The sequence below is a fragment of the Homalodisca vitripennis genome, chromosome 4, assembly GCF_021130785.1.
Source record: "Homalodisca vitripennis isolate AUS2020 chromosome 4, UT_GWSS_2.1, whole genome shotgun sequence".
NCBI classification, from domain to species: Eukaryota; Metazoa; Arthropoda; class Insecta; order Hemiptera; family Cicadellidae; genus Homalodisca; species Homalodisca vitripennis.
Genome location: NC_060210.1, coordinates 105,955,596 through 105,973,788, shown reverse-complemented (window position 1 = coordinate 105,973,788; position 18,193 = coordinate 105,955,596). Strand labels below are relative to the sequence as shown.

The 18,193-nt window shown below is 32.5% G+C and overlaps 1 protein-coding gene across 1 annotated transcript in view; it reads left to right on the top strand.

The window, feature by feature from the left end:
* Window positions 1-11,086, top strand: part of LOC124359900 (transcriptional regulator ATRX homolog) — a 59,177-nt gene extending 48,091 nt beyond the window's left edge. Inside the window, 4 exon segments of the mRNA XM_046813030.1 lie at window positions 860-946; window positions 4,535-4,913; window positions 5,837-5,907; window positions 10,178-11,086. Coding sequence (XP_046668986.1) covers window positions 860-946; window positions 4,535-4,913; window positions 5,837-5,907 — 537 coding nt within the window. The 3' untranslated portion in view covers window positions 10,178-11,086.
* Window positions 11,087-18,193: the final 7,107 nt, after the last annotated feature.

Here is an 18,193-nt window from a genome sequence, read left to right as displayed (position 1 = left end):
GTGCCACAGAGTTCTGTCTTGGGTCCCTTATTATTCTCCTTATACCTTAACGTTAACGGTTATCACACTGCTTATGACAGACAACTTATATGAAGACAACTTACAAATATACCAATATTTACTATAGACCAAATGCACGACTCTGTAAATAAGACAAACCCAAGATATTCAAGCCATTACTAATTGGGCACACAAGCACGCACTCAAACTTTATGAAAGCAAGACAAAACAATGTTGCTGGGATACTCATGTTTACTGAACAATATCGCCATCAGCACTGCTCCTAAGAAGTGTATTAGTGGTTTAGAATTACAGTGTAAAATTTGTTTTTAGTACCAAGGGCTAAGATTATGTGACTCCTCTTTTCAGACAACTGAATGTTCTCAATTTGACACAGACCTGTGATTTTCATATCCTACGTTTATTACATTTTATCGTAAGCACAGGTTCTCCCAATTATTTGTCTTGAGCGTTTCTGTTACATTGCCAATATAAGTGTCAGGAGATAGGCCTTCTTGTCGCGGTGCAACTTCACTTCTCATTTCTCATCATTGTACAATTATCTACAGTAAATCTTTCACAGTCACCGCATCTCCATTAGGGATATTTATTACCTTAATTTTTGTGTAAGTTCTTAAATATATTAATTTTGTACTAGACTATTTAAAAATGTCATGAATTTTGATTTTTGAATAAATGATATTACATAAGTTAGTTTGGAATAATGAAAGTACATTTAGTTATAGTTCTTTAAACTCTGTAAGGTTTATATTTTAGGAGGTTAAGTGGAAGAGAGGGCTATACAGCCCTAACTTCACCTCAGAAATAAAGACTATTTTCATTTCATTTTATGTTTCAGTATCCCAACAAGCCAGAGCAGGAGCTGAACCAGATGCTTGTGTACCAAGTGTCCATGCTAATGAGGCAACAACAGCTAGCTGCTCAAGTATGTTTTCGCACAGTAGTACTCATTAAAGTTAGAGTTAATTCCATTTTAATAAAAACTTGCATGAAAATATGAAATACTGGAAAAAGAAATTGAAAATAACACTATGTAGAAATATTGACTACTATTTTATTTTAAAAAATGTATTGCTAAAAATTATTAAATTATTAATTAAATTATTTAAAAATCTTAAGAATTTAGGACAGTTTCTTTGAACAACATTATTTTCTAGTCCCGAATATTTCAAAGTAAAATTGTAGTTAATGATAACTTTTGTTCTGTTTGAAGTTTTAATGAATTGATCTTTCAGAATTTTTTTTATATAATCCTGTAAAAGTTCAATTCTAACTACAGTATCACATAAAGTATCACAAACTGGATGAGAGAACAATTTCGAAAGTAAACTGAAAAAAGGCCCATTCCTGTCTTCCTTCCTTTTTATTTCTACAATCTTTTTTCTGCTGTGACGATTACAATTTGCTATATGCCTCTGGTCAGTCGTAAGTGTTTGGTATATGAATGCAGACGTATTGTGACTTGTATTCTGATTTTTGTTTCACTGAACGATGGCAAATGTCCAGAAAAATCCTGTTTCCTTCTGCAAACTGAGGTCATATAAAACTTATTTTATCTTCATTAACTTGTCCCATCTATGCGGATGTTCTCTGATAGTTTCCTACAATTTTATTTTCTTGCCAATAAAATAATTAAATGACTCCAAAGAGTTGTTGGTTGGAAATCATACATTGGTGTTAGAGTCGCTTTAATATAAATTAATTGAAACCAAACCCAGGATTCGGATTATAGAATGTTTCTTGTAGTGCGAGATGAGTGTACATCTGTGAGAGGAACCGAGGATTGAAATCTCGTCCTATACCCAGACTGAAAAGTGTCAGTCATATGTATGTGTAACGTAATGCTGCTACGAGCTAGTAGTCACATTTGAGTAAATCTTTTGAGTTTACAAAAATCTTGGTGTCTTTAATCATTTGCTGCATTTTAATTTACAAAATACTGTGATTACTGGTTAATACCATACACACTAAAGAAAACCTAAAGTGTTAAAACGGTTAGATAAAGGTTAAAGTACGACACAGTTGTTGGTAGCATTTTATGTAGGCAAAGCCATAATTACTGACAAGAAGAACAGAGCTAGGATTGAACAGTTTTGTGCATCCTCATCTGTAAAAACTTTAACTTTTTTCCAAAGTATTGCAATATAAAAAGGTAGATGAAACATTAACCATAATGGTTTGCTAAAGAGAAAATGAAAACATTCTTTAGTCAGTAAATAATACATTACATGTACTTAAATAGCATCACTAAATTTAAAATTTCAATTTAAAAAATTGTTTGAACTATTCACACAATATTGTGTACCGCATATACATGTTATGTCTATTTGAAAAATTGTGTGTTTTGGAGAGAGTAGGAAATGAATAGCCCTAGTGGACTAGTACAGGACAATGCGTTTTATTTAAACCAACTTATGAATGGTGGATAAATCATTAATGCAAGTGTAAAATTGTAGATAAGTGGAAAAACATTACAAATTAGCCAATTAACTTTTAACTATTAATTTAGGCAGAGGAGGAGTATATGCAGGAATTAGGCGAACTAACAAACAAAGGAAATTATTGCCCCTAAGAAGTGTATAATACTGACAAAACTGGCTTTAACTTCAAAGCATTACCAACTAGGATCCTGATCCTGGTATCAAAAGAAGAAGCCTGAATTTCAAGATTCAAAATGTACAAAGAACATTAAACTTAGAAAGCATACAGCAATGCACTGGAAAACAAAAAGCTTCTATTCATAGTGATTGGAATGTCTTCAAATCCTTAAGAATTCAAAAATTAAACATAAAATCACTTTCTGTGTACAACAAGAATCGAAATAAGCTTGGATGGATAGGCCTTGTGTAAACAAAGGAATGACTTACTAGCTCAACAATTTTCTTGAATGACAACACCTCTTCTCACCCAACGTTAATAAACTTATTTTGCAGAAATTATAAGTATGTTTACTGACAAAGTAACCACTCTACCACCATGTACTGCAACCCATGGATTAGGTCTATTGCAAAATGTACAATTTTTTTTTGTAGTCTAAGAAAGACTTAGTAAAATATGACTTATTCTTAGTTTTGTCGAGAACCCAGAAGAGAAAAATGAAGTAGAACAATTCCATCAACTTGTCCAAGAAAGCTGATGTTAATGATGGATAATACAAGATTCTGCTACTCATCGCAGATGAGGATATCATGGCTGCAGTCAGTCGGCAAGAAACCCAGGATGAAGCTAATGAGTCAAGATGATACGGAACAGCATGTGTCATATGCAGACACTGCAGCAGCCTTCGTCCTCGGACTTTGTTACTCATAGTAAAATTACGCAGTCACACACATTGGTGTTATGTTCTTGAGGCGGTCATTGAATATAAAATCTTCCAGCACATTATACGCCAACAGTGACCGACATAGTTTATATCTTTTTTCAAATTGTGAGGAACTATAGTAGTTTTCTATTTTGTTAGTTTGATTAAATAATGCTGTAGGTGTTAACGTTTCAGTTTATCCTTTCTCTATAAATGTCCATAAATTGTTCACAAAACTTTATTTCACAACAATTATTTTTTCACTGAACTGCAACTTATTGAAAGCAAATAAAAATATAGTAGTCGATCTTAAAAATATAATAAATTAACAATGTTTTAAATGCAAAATACGCAAAAGTATAAAAACAAAGTTTATCTGAATATAAAATAAACTGCATAGTCAGGCGAGTGGCTCACAGCTGGCATTGAACAGATTGACAGATATAAGGCAATTTAGCATTTGATCGGTTAGCGGATTCATGAGCAGGTGAGGAAGGAATGATGGATGTATTGGGCAAAAATGGTTTATTTCACTCTGAGCCTTGAACGCAAGCAATTCTCTCTTGACCACCACCAACGTTGGACGTCCTTGGAGCCACTCAGCGTTAGTAAAATGCGGCCACATGAAGGTGCTGTCAGAACATTTTCAAAGTCGTGGATGTACATTTTATAAAAAGATTTTACTACATTTTCAAATTAAATTCAGGACATTTTAATATGGTCGAACATTTCAATTGATACAAAGGACTATTGAAATAAAATTTGTGACGGAATAAATTATAGTGAAATTTATTACTCCTGAAGGACTCGTATCAAAATTAATAAATTGAATCTGTTTTAAAATTATATTCTCTCTTTCAAATTTCATATTTCGTTCATAAAAAAGACTTGATACATTAAATTAATCAACTTTGTAAAAGTTAATCTTCAAGAACAAATTATTTTTTGAACTGTGATAGTTGTGAAATAAAAAGAGTTGTTTTATTAACTGAGTATGAATAAATTCAAGCATGATGCCCCATGTTCTTGATAGCCAGATCACATCAGAATATGTTTAGATGAACCAGTCTTTTAAATTAGCAGATTTTTTTATTGTAGGACTCTACTGTAGAACTATTAAATGAACAATGTTTTTTTTTTGTTTTTTACTCACAATAATTTTAAATAGTATTAAATGTATTTTATAAAACAAGGTACTATATTTTATTTCAGAATCAAATGGAAATGAATGCTCCAAGGCCTCAGATGTACCCGCAAACTAATATGACGCCGGAACAAATGTTCAATCTGCAGCAACAGCAAATCCGGATGCAATATTTGCAACAGCAGCAGCAGCTCCAGATGAATCAGACTCAACACAAAACAGCCAATATGAGGAACATCCTACCCAAACAGATGGATTACCAGCAACAGATGTTGATGCAACAGCAGGCAAACCTTGTCAGGATGCAGATGCAACAAATGCAACAAAATATGTCACAGAACATCTTGAAGAATCAACTTACTCTGCCCAACCTATCTAACCTCCTGAACATGCAACCTATGGTTTCCGGTGCAGCTGCCCAACTGCAGAGAATGAGTCAGAGTCAGAGTAAGTTGTTTTTCATTGTGATATGTTTTTATTATAATAAACATGGGTAGAAATTATTGTCATTTTCAAATAGTTAGTACCCTTTTTATTCTCACAAAAATGATGCAGCGTAGAACTTTTTATTGTAGAGATGAAGTTTTAAGCAAAATTCTACATATCAGATATTTCTCAACATATCTTGCCACATGATAAATTAGGATTTTCGTTCATTAAATTTGGTTTCATATCAGTGTTTAAATAATAAAAATCACAGTAAAGTGATGCTGTTTGTGTTAGTATAATTAGACTACATGTGTTAACCTTCTAACTGATAATAAGAAACTCCCAGAATGGTACTTTGGTTTTTGTCTTTGGAAGCTTATTTTTTAAAAAAATGTGCTTAATAGTAAGTAATAAGTGTTATATATCTATTGTTGTGTTTTTTTTTGTTTTTGTTTTTATTCGAAAATGTGTATTGTAATTTTTTTGTTTTCCAAGTTTCACTCCATGTAACTTTCACTTAACTTGAGATAGTAAGATATTGTTAATGCATAAAATATATACAGTTTTGTAGTGAACAAAATGATTATAACATATACACTTATTTACAGCACAGAAAAGTTTTTTGCTAAAAGTCAAGTGTGTACTACATTTTTTGGCAGTACGCATCTATATTAGTGTTTGATGAATTCTTTGGGCTAGAGGAATATCAGATAATGGTGTTGTCACTGCCATTAATTTTCACAACCCAACTCACATTCCACCACCGGTTTATAATCACTCAGACTACCTGACAAAGAAATATCATCAAGCACGTCATTTACCGATATGACAATTTCATAATCAGAACTAATATTTTCATCATCCAATAATAGTTCACGTAATATCATTTGAACAACAAGGTTCACCCATTTCACAACATAACAATATTGTTTTATTTTCAGATTATCAATCACCCAAGCAGAGTGCAACTGAAAAACCAACCCAACCAGAGTCGTCTAAACCCTCTACTTAGGTAAATATTTCAGATACTTGTTCAAATATCTTTAACCAACTTTACATCCCTGATTTTTTTTTTTCAAATTAAGTGCCTCTTTGGACAATTGCAACATTTACTAGCAATACTACCTCATTAGGTGTGGTAATACTTTATTTTGAATGCATTAGATTTAAAACAAAAATACCCCTCAACAACTTTAACATTTTTAAACATCATATTACCCTAATGAACTTATTTTGAATTAATGGGACTCATTCTCTCACACACAGGTGGCTTGCACCTATGTGAGAAAATATTCGTACTCATATGTAGAGTACATATCAATATTTAAATATTTTGTTTGCAAAATTGTGACTTTTTAATTAGTAAAGTAACTTACATTATAAAATGGAAATTGTGCTCATACAATGTATCTGTTTGTAACATGATGGAAATAAGATGTGTTTGATTTTTCATTGAGTAGGCTAGTATAAAATTAATTTAGTTAATCAGGGCCAGTGGATGCAATTTTGATACTACGGCAAGAGATAAAATAATAAGGTTTCAACTGTCCATCTACAGGGTTTGTCCGGAAAGTAATAGGACTGATTTTCTTTCGCCGAGACTGTATTTCGGAGCGGGCGCGCACCGACTGGATTCGGTAGAGGGCGTTTCTAGCTAACGACAAGCGGCTGGTCAGTTGTCTCCGAGCACCTGAAGAGTCAGGACAGGTATTTTCACGTGACGTGTTTCTGTGAGTGGTGCAAGCTGAAAATGCAGCGTTCGTTAGAGAAGAGGTACACGATTAGTTTCAGTGCGAAACTTGGTACATCTGCGACAGAGACATTTGATATCATCAAGCAGGCTTACCCAGATGTTGCTTTAGGAAGAAGTGGTGTGTTTCGGTGGCACCAAGCCTTTTTGGAGGACCGGGAAGAGGTCACTGATGAAGACCGTGCTGGAAGACCTACGACTTCGACAAACACCGACAATGTGGCTCGTGTGCGCAAAGTTTTGAACTGAGACCGTCGACTAAGTAATCGTTTAATTGCCCAGATGTTACATTTACCGAAATCTGTGGTTCATAAAATTGTGACGGAGCATTTGAACATGCGCAAAGTGTGTGCGAAGATGGTCCCAAAAGTGCTCACTGGCGACCAGAAATTGCGGCTCACACCGCCATTCTTGTGAACAGCTACCTGACCAAGACCGGCATCAACAACTCTTCCACAGCCGCGCTACAGCCCAGATGTGCCCCCCCCCCCTGACTTTTTTTGTTTCCTCGCCTGAAAAGGCAAGCATTTTGAGACGACAGAGAGGATCCAAGCAGCTTACACCGCGGCTCTCAAGGCTATTCCGGAGAATGCCTTCTGTGACGCCTTCAATGCTTGGAAATCGCGCTGGCAGCGCTCCATCGACGCAGAAGGAGCCTATTTTGAAAGTTTTTAAAAAATTGTAACGATTTGCTAAGTAATTTTTTTTTAATCGACTCAGTCCTATTACTTTCCGGATAAACCCTGTATACTGGGGATTCAATATGGAACAGTTCTCGTACAAGTAACTTACCATTAAAGAACTGGCAAGAAATTAAGAACCTATGTCAAGAAGTTTACTTTTAGTTTACTATGTACCAGTTTTTTCTAGGATGTGTAAAAATATGTTACAATCAATACATACAATGAAACAACCTGAATACTTAATAAAGAATGTTTCTATATGAAATATTTTATAATTTTCCAATTTTTTGTGCTGATATTGCTCTACAGTCTATGAATATTAGTTTGTTTTCAATGTAACAAAAACCACCATACTTCAACCCCAAAGAAAATAATTGTTGACACCCAAAAATACCCCAAAATGGCACTTTTGGGGGGGAGTGATAATTTTTTTATAGATTTCCAAATGTAACAGTAGGTAGAGTAATTCATTTTAAAGGTCTTAGTTCACTGATCATTTTGATAAAAAGGTTTAATTTATTTCGCTTCTTGTATACTGGATAGCCCAAAATGTCAAGTTTTATGGTTTCATAGTTTTTGGTTTTTTTTACTGTTACCGCGTTAAACATTTTAGCAGATCTGAAGTTACTAAAGAAGTACTCTTTCAAAAAATATTTTGCCGTTTTTTTGTGTTTTTACATTTGTTACTTTTTAGCATGTCTCCACTTTTTTAAATTGTTCAAATTTAAGATATTTAAAACTAAATTTTTTTATTTAAAGTTTGGCTTTATCTTCGATGGTTGAGAAATGGCACCAAAATACTAATTTTCATGATATTTTATTGTATTTAGTACGCAGTTGTGTTATTCTACCTTTGCCTTAAGGTATTCACAAGTGTCAACTCCTTGTTTTAAAACTCTTTCTGCATAATAAGAGGTACCATACACTAAAAGTGCAAATTCCTCTCAAATTTAAATTTTTATTATATTTTACTATTAATGGATACCTGTAATGGAGGTCTTTATAACAAACCAAATAGCAATGGCAGCTATGTTTTAAATTGTTTTTAATTAATCTAAACACATGTGTGTACGTTTATTTACTTTCTACAGGTATTGACAAGCTTATCTTAAGAAATACTGAACATTTTTTAACGGATTTGGGAGAAATGATTATCATTTCTTATGAGATTTGATTTCTTTTAGTTAGTCAGTCAGTATTGTGCCATGCCCGTGAAGACGTGTACTGTTGTCAAATATGCTATTCACCAATAAGGAAGCTTTCTCGATGTTAATGGTGTTAGATGAATGTTTACAGAACTAAACAGCTGCTGCTGCTCTATACACTAAATAAGTACTTTTTGATTATAAATATTTTTAAAAAAATTTCATAAGAAAATTTTCTTCAAACTTCAATTAATTTTGTTTAAAAATTTATTATACTATAACAATAAGAACCATTCAGAAAGTTTTCTCTTAGTTTTCCATTATTTCTTCTAAATTGTAATGTGCCCCAGAATAAGGTAAGTATAAAAGGCCATTTTGCTAGAACGTCACACATAAATGTCATGTTTGGTTTTGTAATTTTTTCTGTGGTAGACTAAAACTTTTTTTAGAATATTTAGTCTTCAGCGTTATAACTAAGAACATAATTTATTACAGTTTTTGGACCATAGTTCCAAATTAGAAATAACAATCATCTAACTATATTAACTACAGAGAACAGTATAAAAATAAATCATTCACATACGTAAACACTTTGGTTCTAAATTATTTTATTCTGGTTTCAAATTTAAAAGCAACTTTTAGTGTAATAACTTACTAGTTAGCTAGCTAAACACATTCAGTCCAGTTACTGTGTCTCCAATAAGAAATAACATGGCAAAACCAACCATTGGTATTCCCAGGACTACCTAATGGGCTTCTGTCAGACAAAACCAAACTTAATAAATGCTATGTTATTTACAGTTGTTGATGTTTGTTGATTCTTGTAGTAACTTGTTTTATGATTTGGTGTCGTAAATTCTCAAAATAACTACTGAATGAATGCTTTATCTGCCTTACAATAATTTGTAACTTAAATTGTGGGGGTTATATAAAACCATCTAATCTTTAATTGGTCACCGAATTTGAGAAAGTAACATTAGGGACCTCTAGTTTGTGCAATTGTTGTTATTTTTTAAATACCTTTAAAATAAGGTAGAGGTTCCTATTTTTAAATTTTGACTTACCCCCTAAATACCCCATTTTGAGATGATCAAACATTTTTAGATATCAAAAAACTCCTCATTTGGTCATAAACACATCTTCCAAAGTAAATCACTCCATCTCTATTCATAAGGAAGTTAATAAGGGGGGGGGAGAAACTTTAAGACATCTGGTATAAAATACATTTAAATTTGAAAAATTAAGTAAATTAATTAGTTCTAACATAGTAAAGTTAGTTTCCATGTTGCAGATTAAATTGTTCACTAAATTTTAAAATTAACTGTTTACTAGACATCAGTGATTGGTAGGCATTCAGTACCAATATATATATATATTTAAAGAAATCAGAAATTCATTGTCACATAACATTACATAATGTAGTAGATAAAATATATTTAAATAACAACAAATTTCAATTTACAAGTTGGATTTTAAATACATCCTACTTATATATAGAAATGAAAATACAGGTAAAAGTAGGATGTATTTAAAATCCAACTTGTAAATTGAAATTTGTTGTTATTTAAATATATTTTATCTACTACATTATGTAATGTTATGTGACAATGAATTTCTGATTTCTTTAAATTTGCTTATATTAGTTATTTTTAGATTAATTATATTGTCAAATATTATTTTTAAAACAACTCTTTAATGTTTCAGATAAACACCATATATACTCAACAATATGATTTAGGATGATAACAAATCTGAATCCCAGATTGAAGGCTGTGTTTTATAGCATCTGTATTGTTTATGTGATTTGTTTTAAAAATATAATAGTTAATTTTAACAATCAAAAGAAATGATTTAACCACTAAAATAACATTTCTAAATTGTTTGTTTTATGTTGATACGTATATGTAAGTGTTTTATAGTTCCTTGAATAGGTTAGCACAAACTCAGATTAGTTAATCAGCACACTAAAGTAAGTAATTCATTGCTACTGTATTTTATGTTTTAAACCAAATATCAATACATATTTATTTTGTAATTGAGTTCAAAGCAGTTTAAGTATTATCGAAGAAACATTAAATTCGCTAAATATTTTCTCTGCTTGTAGTAATAGTAATCTTAAGACATATAAGTGAAAGCAAGTAAAGCCATTAAAATTCATGGAATTGGCTAGTTTCTTAAACATTAATATAAGTTTAGTAAAATATCAGGTAAAGGTACAGTATTTTAGATAGGTTGAGAATAAATTACTTTACTAAAAATTCTATTGCATTATTTCTAAAAACATGTAACTTTTCTTCATTACATGCTTATATGTAAAAAAAACTGTTTTATATATCATATCATAACATGTATGTCAAAAGTTATGAATTTCTAATGATTGTTTTAACACAACCAAGGATAAAGAAACGTGAAATTTTAACTCATTATTGAAAACGGTTAGGGTTCCAAATTTAAGTGTGTAGTAAAGTAGTGTGTATTGTAATACTTTTTTTACAATGTAGCCATTAAATTTATTGGTTAGTCTAAAATGTTTATTTATATATTGTACGAGTACAATGATCTACATTTTACTCTTTGTAAATATATTTCTGTATTAAAACCATTTAAAAAATATATGTTGTTTTGTTTTTTGTGTCAAAGGAACCTTTTTTAGGCCATATAAAATAGAAATATTTAGAGCTTATAGCATCTTATAATAAACAATAAGTAAATTATATGTGGGAGAAAGGTGGTGTTCCTTTCAGTTTAATATCACTAACATAATTTTGTTGAAACATCGAAACTGCTATAAAAATTCAATGAAGGCACTCAGTGAAAAAGCTGAATATACCTCTGAATATCATTAACTATGTTATCTCAATTACTGTAGTCTGTAGAGTTAATTCTAATGCTAGGTAAACTCCGGCTTGTTACATGCATCAACAACAAAAAATAATTGAACCTGTCACTTTTTTCAATTAATGCACAGACTTGCATCGAACATGTACCTAGATCTACTAATCAAATGTAAGGAAAATCACAAAGTTGGTGAGTTTATAGTATCCCCTTCGTCCAACATGGCATAGCTAAGATAGTGCCAACTATCCACTCTCTGGGAGGCTATACCATGGGATCTCGGCAAGAAGTGGCTCCAATCTCCCATTGTGACATCCTGAAATACCTTGTACGTCAGGTGCCTCCCGGACAACCTGTAAGGTTTAATATATAGTAGAGATATCCTCACATTCTTTGTCCTAGACAACAATGCACTGCACAAACATTACCTTTTCTGCCCCTTTTCATAGTACAGACTTTAGACAATAGGCAATATTCTTATTTAACAATATCACTAAGATATGTTACAGTGTCGTTAACAAAATTCTTTAGTCAGTCAGGTTCATCATTATATGATAAGAACTCGTCCAGTGTGTAGAAAGCCTTGTCATGTAGCTACTTGTCTGAAGGGTCTTCTTCATGGCTCTTGGATTGTGGACCTTCAGATATTCTTTCGGATTTAGTGGTAGTTTGTTGAACAGTTTCAATCCGGCATATATGTTATTTTTTTCAAATAAGACTGTTCTATGGACTGCTAGTGAATAATCTTTTGCTTGCCTGGTGTAATGGTTGTGCAGGTGGCTTTGTTTCGGAGGGTCTTTTGTTATGGAGTACAGGATGGTTCCCAGTATGTAAATTGAAGCTACTGTAACTAGTTTCCAGTCTTTGTAAATGTTTCTGCATCTCTCTCTAGGTCCAGTCCTGCCATTATTCTAACTGCGTTTTTTCTGCAAAATAAGAGCTCTCTGTGAAAACTACCTTCAGAAGAACTTCCCCAAACAGTTATTCCGTAGCGTAGATGGCATTCAAATAATGCATGGTATGCAATTCTAGTGGCCTCATGAGTATTGGTTGCCTTTATTCTCTTTAATGTAAACAGTGCTGAGCTAAGCTTTAGGCAAAGACTATTTATGTGATTTTTCCAGTACATATTATCATTGATTGTAATACCCAAGTGTTTAATTTTTTTGGCTGCTTGGAGGCCTGGTAGGTTAGATATAAGTGCCTAGTGACATTTGTTTTGTTTTTTTTTTTTTCTCATTTAAAACGATCACTTTTAACTGTGTATTGCTGGGCCATGCTGAAAGCTATATTAGTGTCAATTTCTAGTTGTTCAGTATTCCCATTGGCTGAAAGCAGTACAGTATCATCTGCATACATTATCATGTTACAGTATTCTCTTAAATGTTGAGGAAAGTCATTTACAAACATGATGAACAAAACTGGTCTGAGAACTGTCTGCCTTGCGGAACTCCTCTTCTAATAATAATAAATCATTTATTTCCCCAAAATAACAAACTGAATATTGCAAACAAATATTATTACCTGTGCTTAGTAATAAATAATACTATGACATAACGTATTTACAATAGCAGTAAATAACAAATACAAAAAAAGTTTTCTACTTATTTTATTTCTAATTTATGTACTTAGAGTAATAAAATATAAAAAGTAGGTTACATCCTTTTAGGTTGTTCTTTCTTTTTTTAAACTAATAATTAGGCCAATAAATTTACACAATAAGGGAAATTTAGGTACCCAATAAGGCTGTGCCTGTGTTGGGGATACTTATACAAAAAGAGTAAAAAATAGCGGAAACGAGCAAGAATGAAATGATAAAAATGAGTTATTGTAACTTATGTAGCAAATAATGTACTATTACATTTCAAAGCTTAAATTTACTATAACTATTGTGCTGTATTAAATAAAAAGGATTCATGCATGATTTACAATTAAAATATTAGGCTTTATACCTGTAACATTAAATATTATATTATAAATAATTATTTTATAATGCTCTAACGTGTCTATTTAAATATTATTATAACTTAGCAGACAAGACTAACCATACACTAATTTATTATCTTAAACATATACTCAATATCATTTTGACCGATCAACCATACTCTAATTTTTTTAGATAATATATTTATGTTCCTACTATTTTTTACTAATTCTGGCAATACATTATATGTCCTCAAAGCTATAAAAAAAATGTTGTAAAATGTGTTTTTTGAGTCTTTGGTATACAAAAATTATTTGCATTTCTTAATCTCATTTCTGCTTTATTTACATTTTTCAGAGCATTACCACTTCTAATATAAAACAATTTTAATACTTTATTATGTACATATAACGAAGGGTTAATATGTTCATGCTTACAAATAAGGGATAAGAATATTCCCTAAAATTAGCTTTGGTCATTAGTCTTATAAAAATCTTTTGTATTGTTATTAATGTTCCTAAATTTGTGATATAAGTTCCGCCCCAGCAGGAGAGAGCATAATTAAGCCTACTATGAATTAAAGAAAAGTAAATGTACAAAGTACGTCTGATGGGCATAATTGTCTAAGAAAATTATAAATACGAAATTGAGTCATAAATTTTCCCTTCAAAAATGCTATATGTGGTTTCCAATTTAGTTCCTTACCTAATGCGATTCCCAGATACTTAATAGTATCCACCTCCCTAATTTTGAAACAAAAATCATCACAAAACATTGGAACCTCTAAGCAGTTTAAACATCTGGACACGAACGGATTTTGAGTTGTTTTTTCTCCCCTTAGGCTAAAATTTATATAATTTGTTTTCTCTGGACTGAGCACCATCTTATTAACTTGGAACCACCGCCTCAACAATATCAGATCGAAATTGATATGCTGCTCTACATCAACACGACTATTTTCAATATAACACAAGGCAGTGTCATCAGCAAATAATGTAACATATCCTTTGAACTTAGCATTGCAAAGATCATTTATGTAAATCAAAAACAAAATCGGGCCCAAAACCAATCCCTGTGGGACTCTGTGCTCAATTTCCCCAAAATCACTCAAAAGTCCATTTATTCTAAGCCTCTGTTTTCTCTATTTTAAATAGCTGCAAAACCAGTCGTACACAACACCTCTAATTCCACAATTATACATTTTATTTAATTTCATGATTTACCGTATCGAATGCTTTCTTTATATCCAAAAATATCCCACTTACTTTTTTATTATCATTCATCCCATGCTCTACCTTGCTCATAAAATGTAACAAAGCATATTCCGTACCACACCCATTTCTGAACCCAAATTGATTTTTACTTAAAAAAAACTCAGTTTTTGAAAGATATTTATTTAACCAGTCTCTGCTTAACTACCTTTTCAAATATTTTGGAGAAGAGACACAGGCCTATGGTTTCTGTACTTGGCACTAGGACCTTTTTTATGTAAAGGCACCACAACTGCTTCCTTCAATTGATTTGGAAAAATGCCACTTGTTAAACTTAAATTTATTTAAAATAAAAGAACATTTGAAATTTATGAAAACGTGTTTTTAATTAGGTTAGTACTTAAACCATCAATTCTGGGAGATTTATTATTTTTCAATGAATTTACAATCTTTTCCAGCTCATACATTGAAACAGGTTCAAAGAACATAGACGATAACTCTATTTTTTTCTTAAAAAATGTACAATATTTTGAGGAAAGGTATCAACATAGTTTTCCTCTAAAGAAATCAAATCTCTAACAACTCCCATAAAATATCAATTAAACTCATTGGCTATAATGAAAGGATCTCATTCCATAACATTATTTATTTCCAGCGCATATGTTTCTCTCCCTTTAGCCGCTTGCCCGGTAACTTCATTTACAACTTTCCATGTTGCTTTACTGTCACCTTTGCAATTTTGGAACAATTTTCTGTAATAAGTTTTTGTTTTGTTTTATCTATATCAAACTGCAGAATATTTCTGTACAGTATAAAATTTTGTCTTAATGTTTCATTGTTTGGATTCCGTTTAGCTATTTCAAATAAATATTGTTTAAGTTTGGCCCTCTTAATTAGTTTGTCTGTCACCCACGGTTTAATGTTTTTCATTCCCTTATTTATGTGTGTTGTTTTAATATAACATTGTTCGACATACATTTTAAAAACGTTTACAAAAATGTCATAAGCAAGAGACGCGTAAATGCAGTTGTAAACAGCTGTCCAATCCGCATTTTCAAGCCAGCCGTGCAACAGCGGATAGTCAATGCGACGTGCCACGGCCGCTTCGGTGGCAGCGGACGCGGGCTATTAGTCATTGGGTAAAAGCCAGACAACGGCAGAAGCCCAACTAGACGTGGAGGACACCCCTCCACAATCGTACAGACTTGGACTTGGACTTGGTCTCGACAGGTCCGGCCTGCCCCTGCACGCGCACCACACACAGGCTGTGGTCGGTTATACCCGCTTCCACCACGCTCACCAAGACACACAATCTGCTCTTATCCAATGGGTGATGTGAATAAAAACTTAGTTATTGCTTAAAGCATTTAGTAAAAGCAATAGCAATTGCTAAAAGAAAAATCAAATGCTATTAGCAATTACTAGGGTTGAGGTAAATAATCTTTTGCTTATGCTAGACAGCAAATGCTGGCCTTAAATAGCAACTGCTTGTTTTTTCCTGTTGGGAATTCCTGGTTTTATCTTGTGTTTTGTCAGTCAGTTTGTCATTTGTGGTCTGGTCTTCATACAGTTTACCTGTATCTGTAATTGTAATTATGAGTTCATCTGAGAGTGATGTTTTTGGCGGTGAGGAAGAATTCTGTGCTAATTACCAGTTTGTAGAGCTTATCAGTAAACTCAAACTCAAATAAATTTTATTTTCAAAAACAAATTTCCAACACTTGTACATGTTAATGCATGAAAATTGACAGCACATAGAACAAAGTCTGTGCGTGCTGTCCAGTTCAAATCTAGAATGTACAAAGTATTAATAATAAAATAAGAAATGCTATATGTTAATGAAAAATAAATAAATAAAAACAGAAATGAACTAAAGGAAACTTTAACTAAAAAATAAAAAAATAAAAACTTGACAGTCTATACATAATTTAAAGTATAACATTTAATCAGAATCACACAAAAATACTAGAATATGCTATCTTAGCACGCATTTAAATCAAACACGGTAAAAACAAATGAAGATGGACAAACAAAAAATACATTATCTCAGAGACGATGACGCACGGATGACAGTGATGAGTGGAAGTTAATGACTGTATCGGTAAAGTTAGTAATAAGCAATGATTTCGTTGTTTTCATTGGTAACGGTAAGTGGGGGAGAGGAGGGCCTCAGCACCGTCCGGACCGATCATACGAAGCCAGGCAGTGACCAGCCGCTTGAAGCCACTAACAGGCTCGTCCTGCAGGTCCCTTATCACAGAAGGCAAGTGTCTGTACAGTGTGTTGGCGACATAGTATGCGTTAGTGAGGTTAATAGACAGTTTAATTAAAGGGACCTGCAAGCCCACACTCACAGCGTTTCTTGTAGGGTAACTGTGAACAATAGGGGTGAGGACGGCATCTTTATGAGAGTAGGTGTAGACCAGTACAGTCCTAATAAATAACTGCCTAATTGTAAAAATATCAGTCTCCATAAATAACAGAGTAGATGAATATTGTCTTTGTTTATTAAAAGCTGCTTTTATTATTGATTTTTGAATAACATTTAATGGTTCTAATGTAGTTTTATAGGCCCCTCCCCATGCGATGATACCGTATTGTAAAATGGACTGTACATACGCAAAGTAAACTGTTTTTAACTCATTATAATATAGAATTTGGCCTAATTGACGAAATATATAAATTAATTTCCTTAATTTGGACTTTATACAATTAACGTGAGGTTCCCACTTGAGTTTTGCATCAATAATTACACCGAGATACTTGTACTGGTCCACCCTCTCTATCAGCTGGCAATCACATGCAGTATTGAGAGAGTCAACGCACGAGTGTAGCAGCAGCCGCAGGTCCGCAGGTCCGCCCTATTGTATTAAATAAGTCTCAGGTACCCCAAATTAAAAAACAAAAAGAACAAGCTTATTCGAAAATGATTATGGAATATGGGAAGGTATTTGGCAAAGAGATAACAATAAAAAAACTACAAAAGAAAATACACAATCTAAAAGGGGACCTTAAGAAGAAAAATTATAGAAACGCTACAGGTAATAAAAAAATTGTTTTAAAAGATTGGGAAAAAAGCTGCTGATGTTATTAGAAGTTGATAAAAACCCAACATTTACGAAGGTTCCTGGAGCCCAAAGTGCAGGAACCCCTAATGATAATGCACAATCTTCAAGCGCGTCTGCAAGTGCTACCTGTGTCGAACAATTGTCAACACCTTGCGGTTCTACTAGTGGCAAGAGGCAAAAGGTTCAACTACAGCTTTTTGAAACAGAAGATACCAAGAATTTGGGAAATGCAGACTTACAACGACTGGTGTTATTAGAACAACTGCAGTTAATTCGGATGCAGAAGGAAAAAGAAAATGTCATAGCAAAACTGAAACAAGACGAAGATCAGCAGACAAACGTGGTCCATGATGCTGAATATATACTTTAACCTGTAAGCGAAAGTACATACTGTGTAAATTAGGCTAAAAAAGTGTTTTTTATGTTCTTTACAATTACATTCAGAGAGTATTATATAAGTTCATCTATTAATTGTGGTTTTGTTTAATATAAAGTTGTGAACATAACTGTGATTTTTTTTAAAGGAAAGGATTTGTTAGATGTGAACTGTTACACTCACTAAATCTTTTTATTTACAACTCATGTACAAAAGTCAATATAAGTTTATTGTTATTACTAATTACATTTTTCAACTCATCTCGTTTATTTTTTTTTATTTTTTTTTTTTTTTACCAAATCTCCT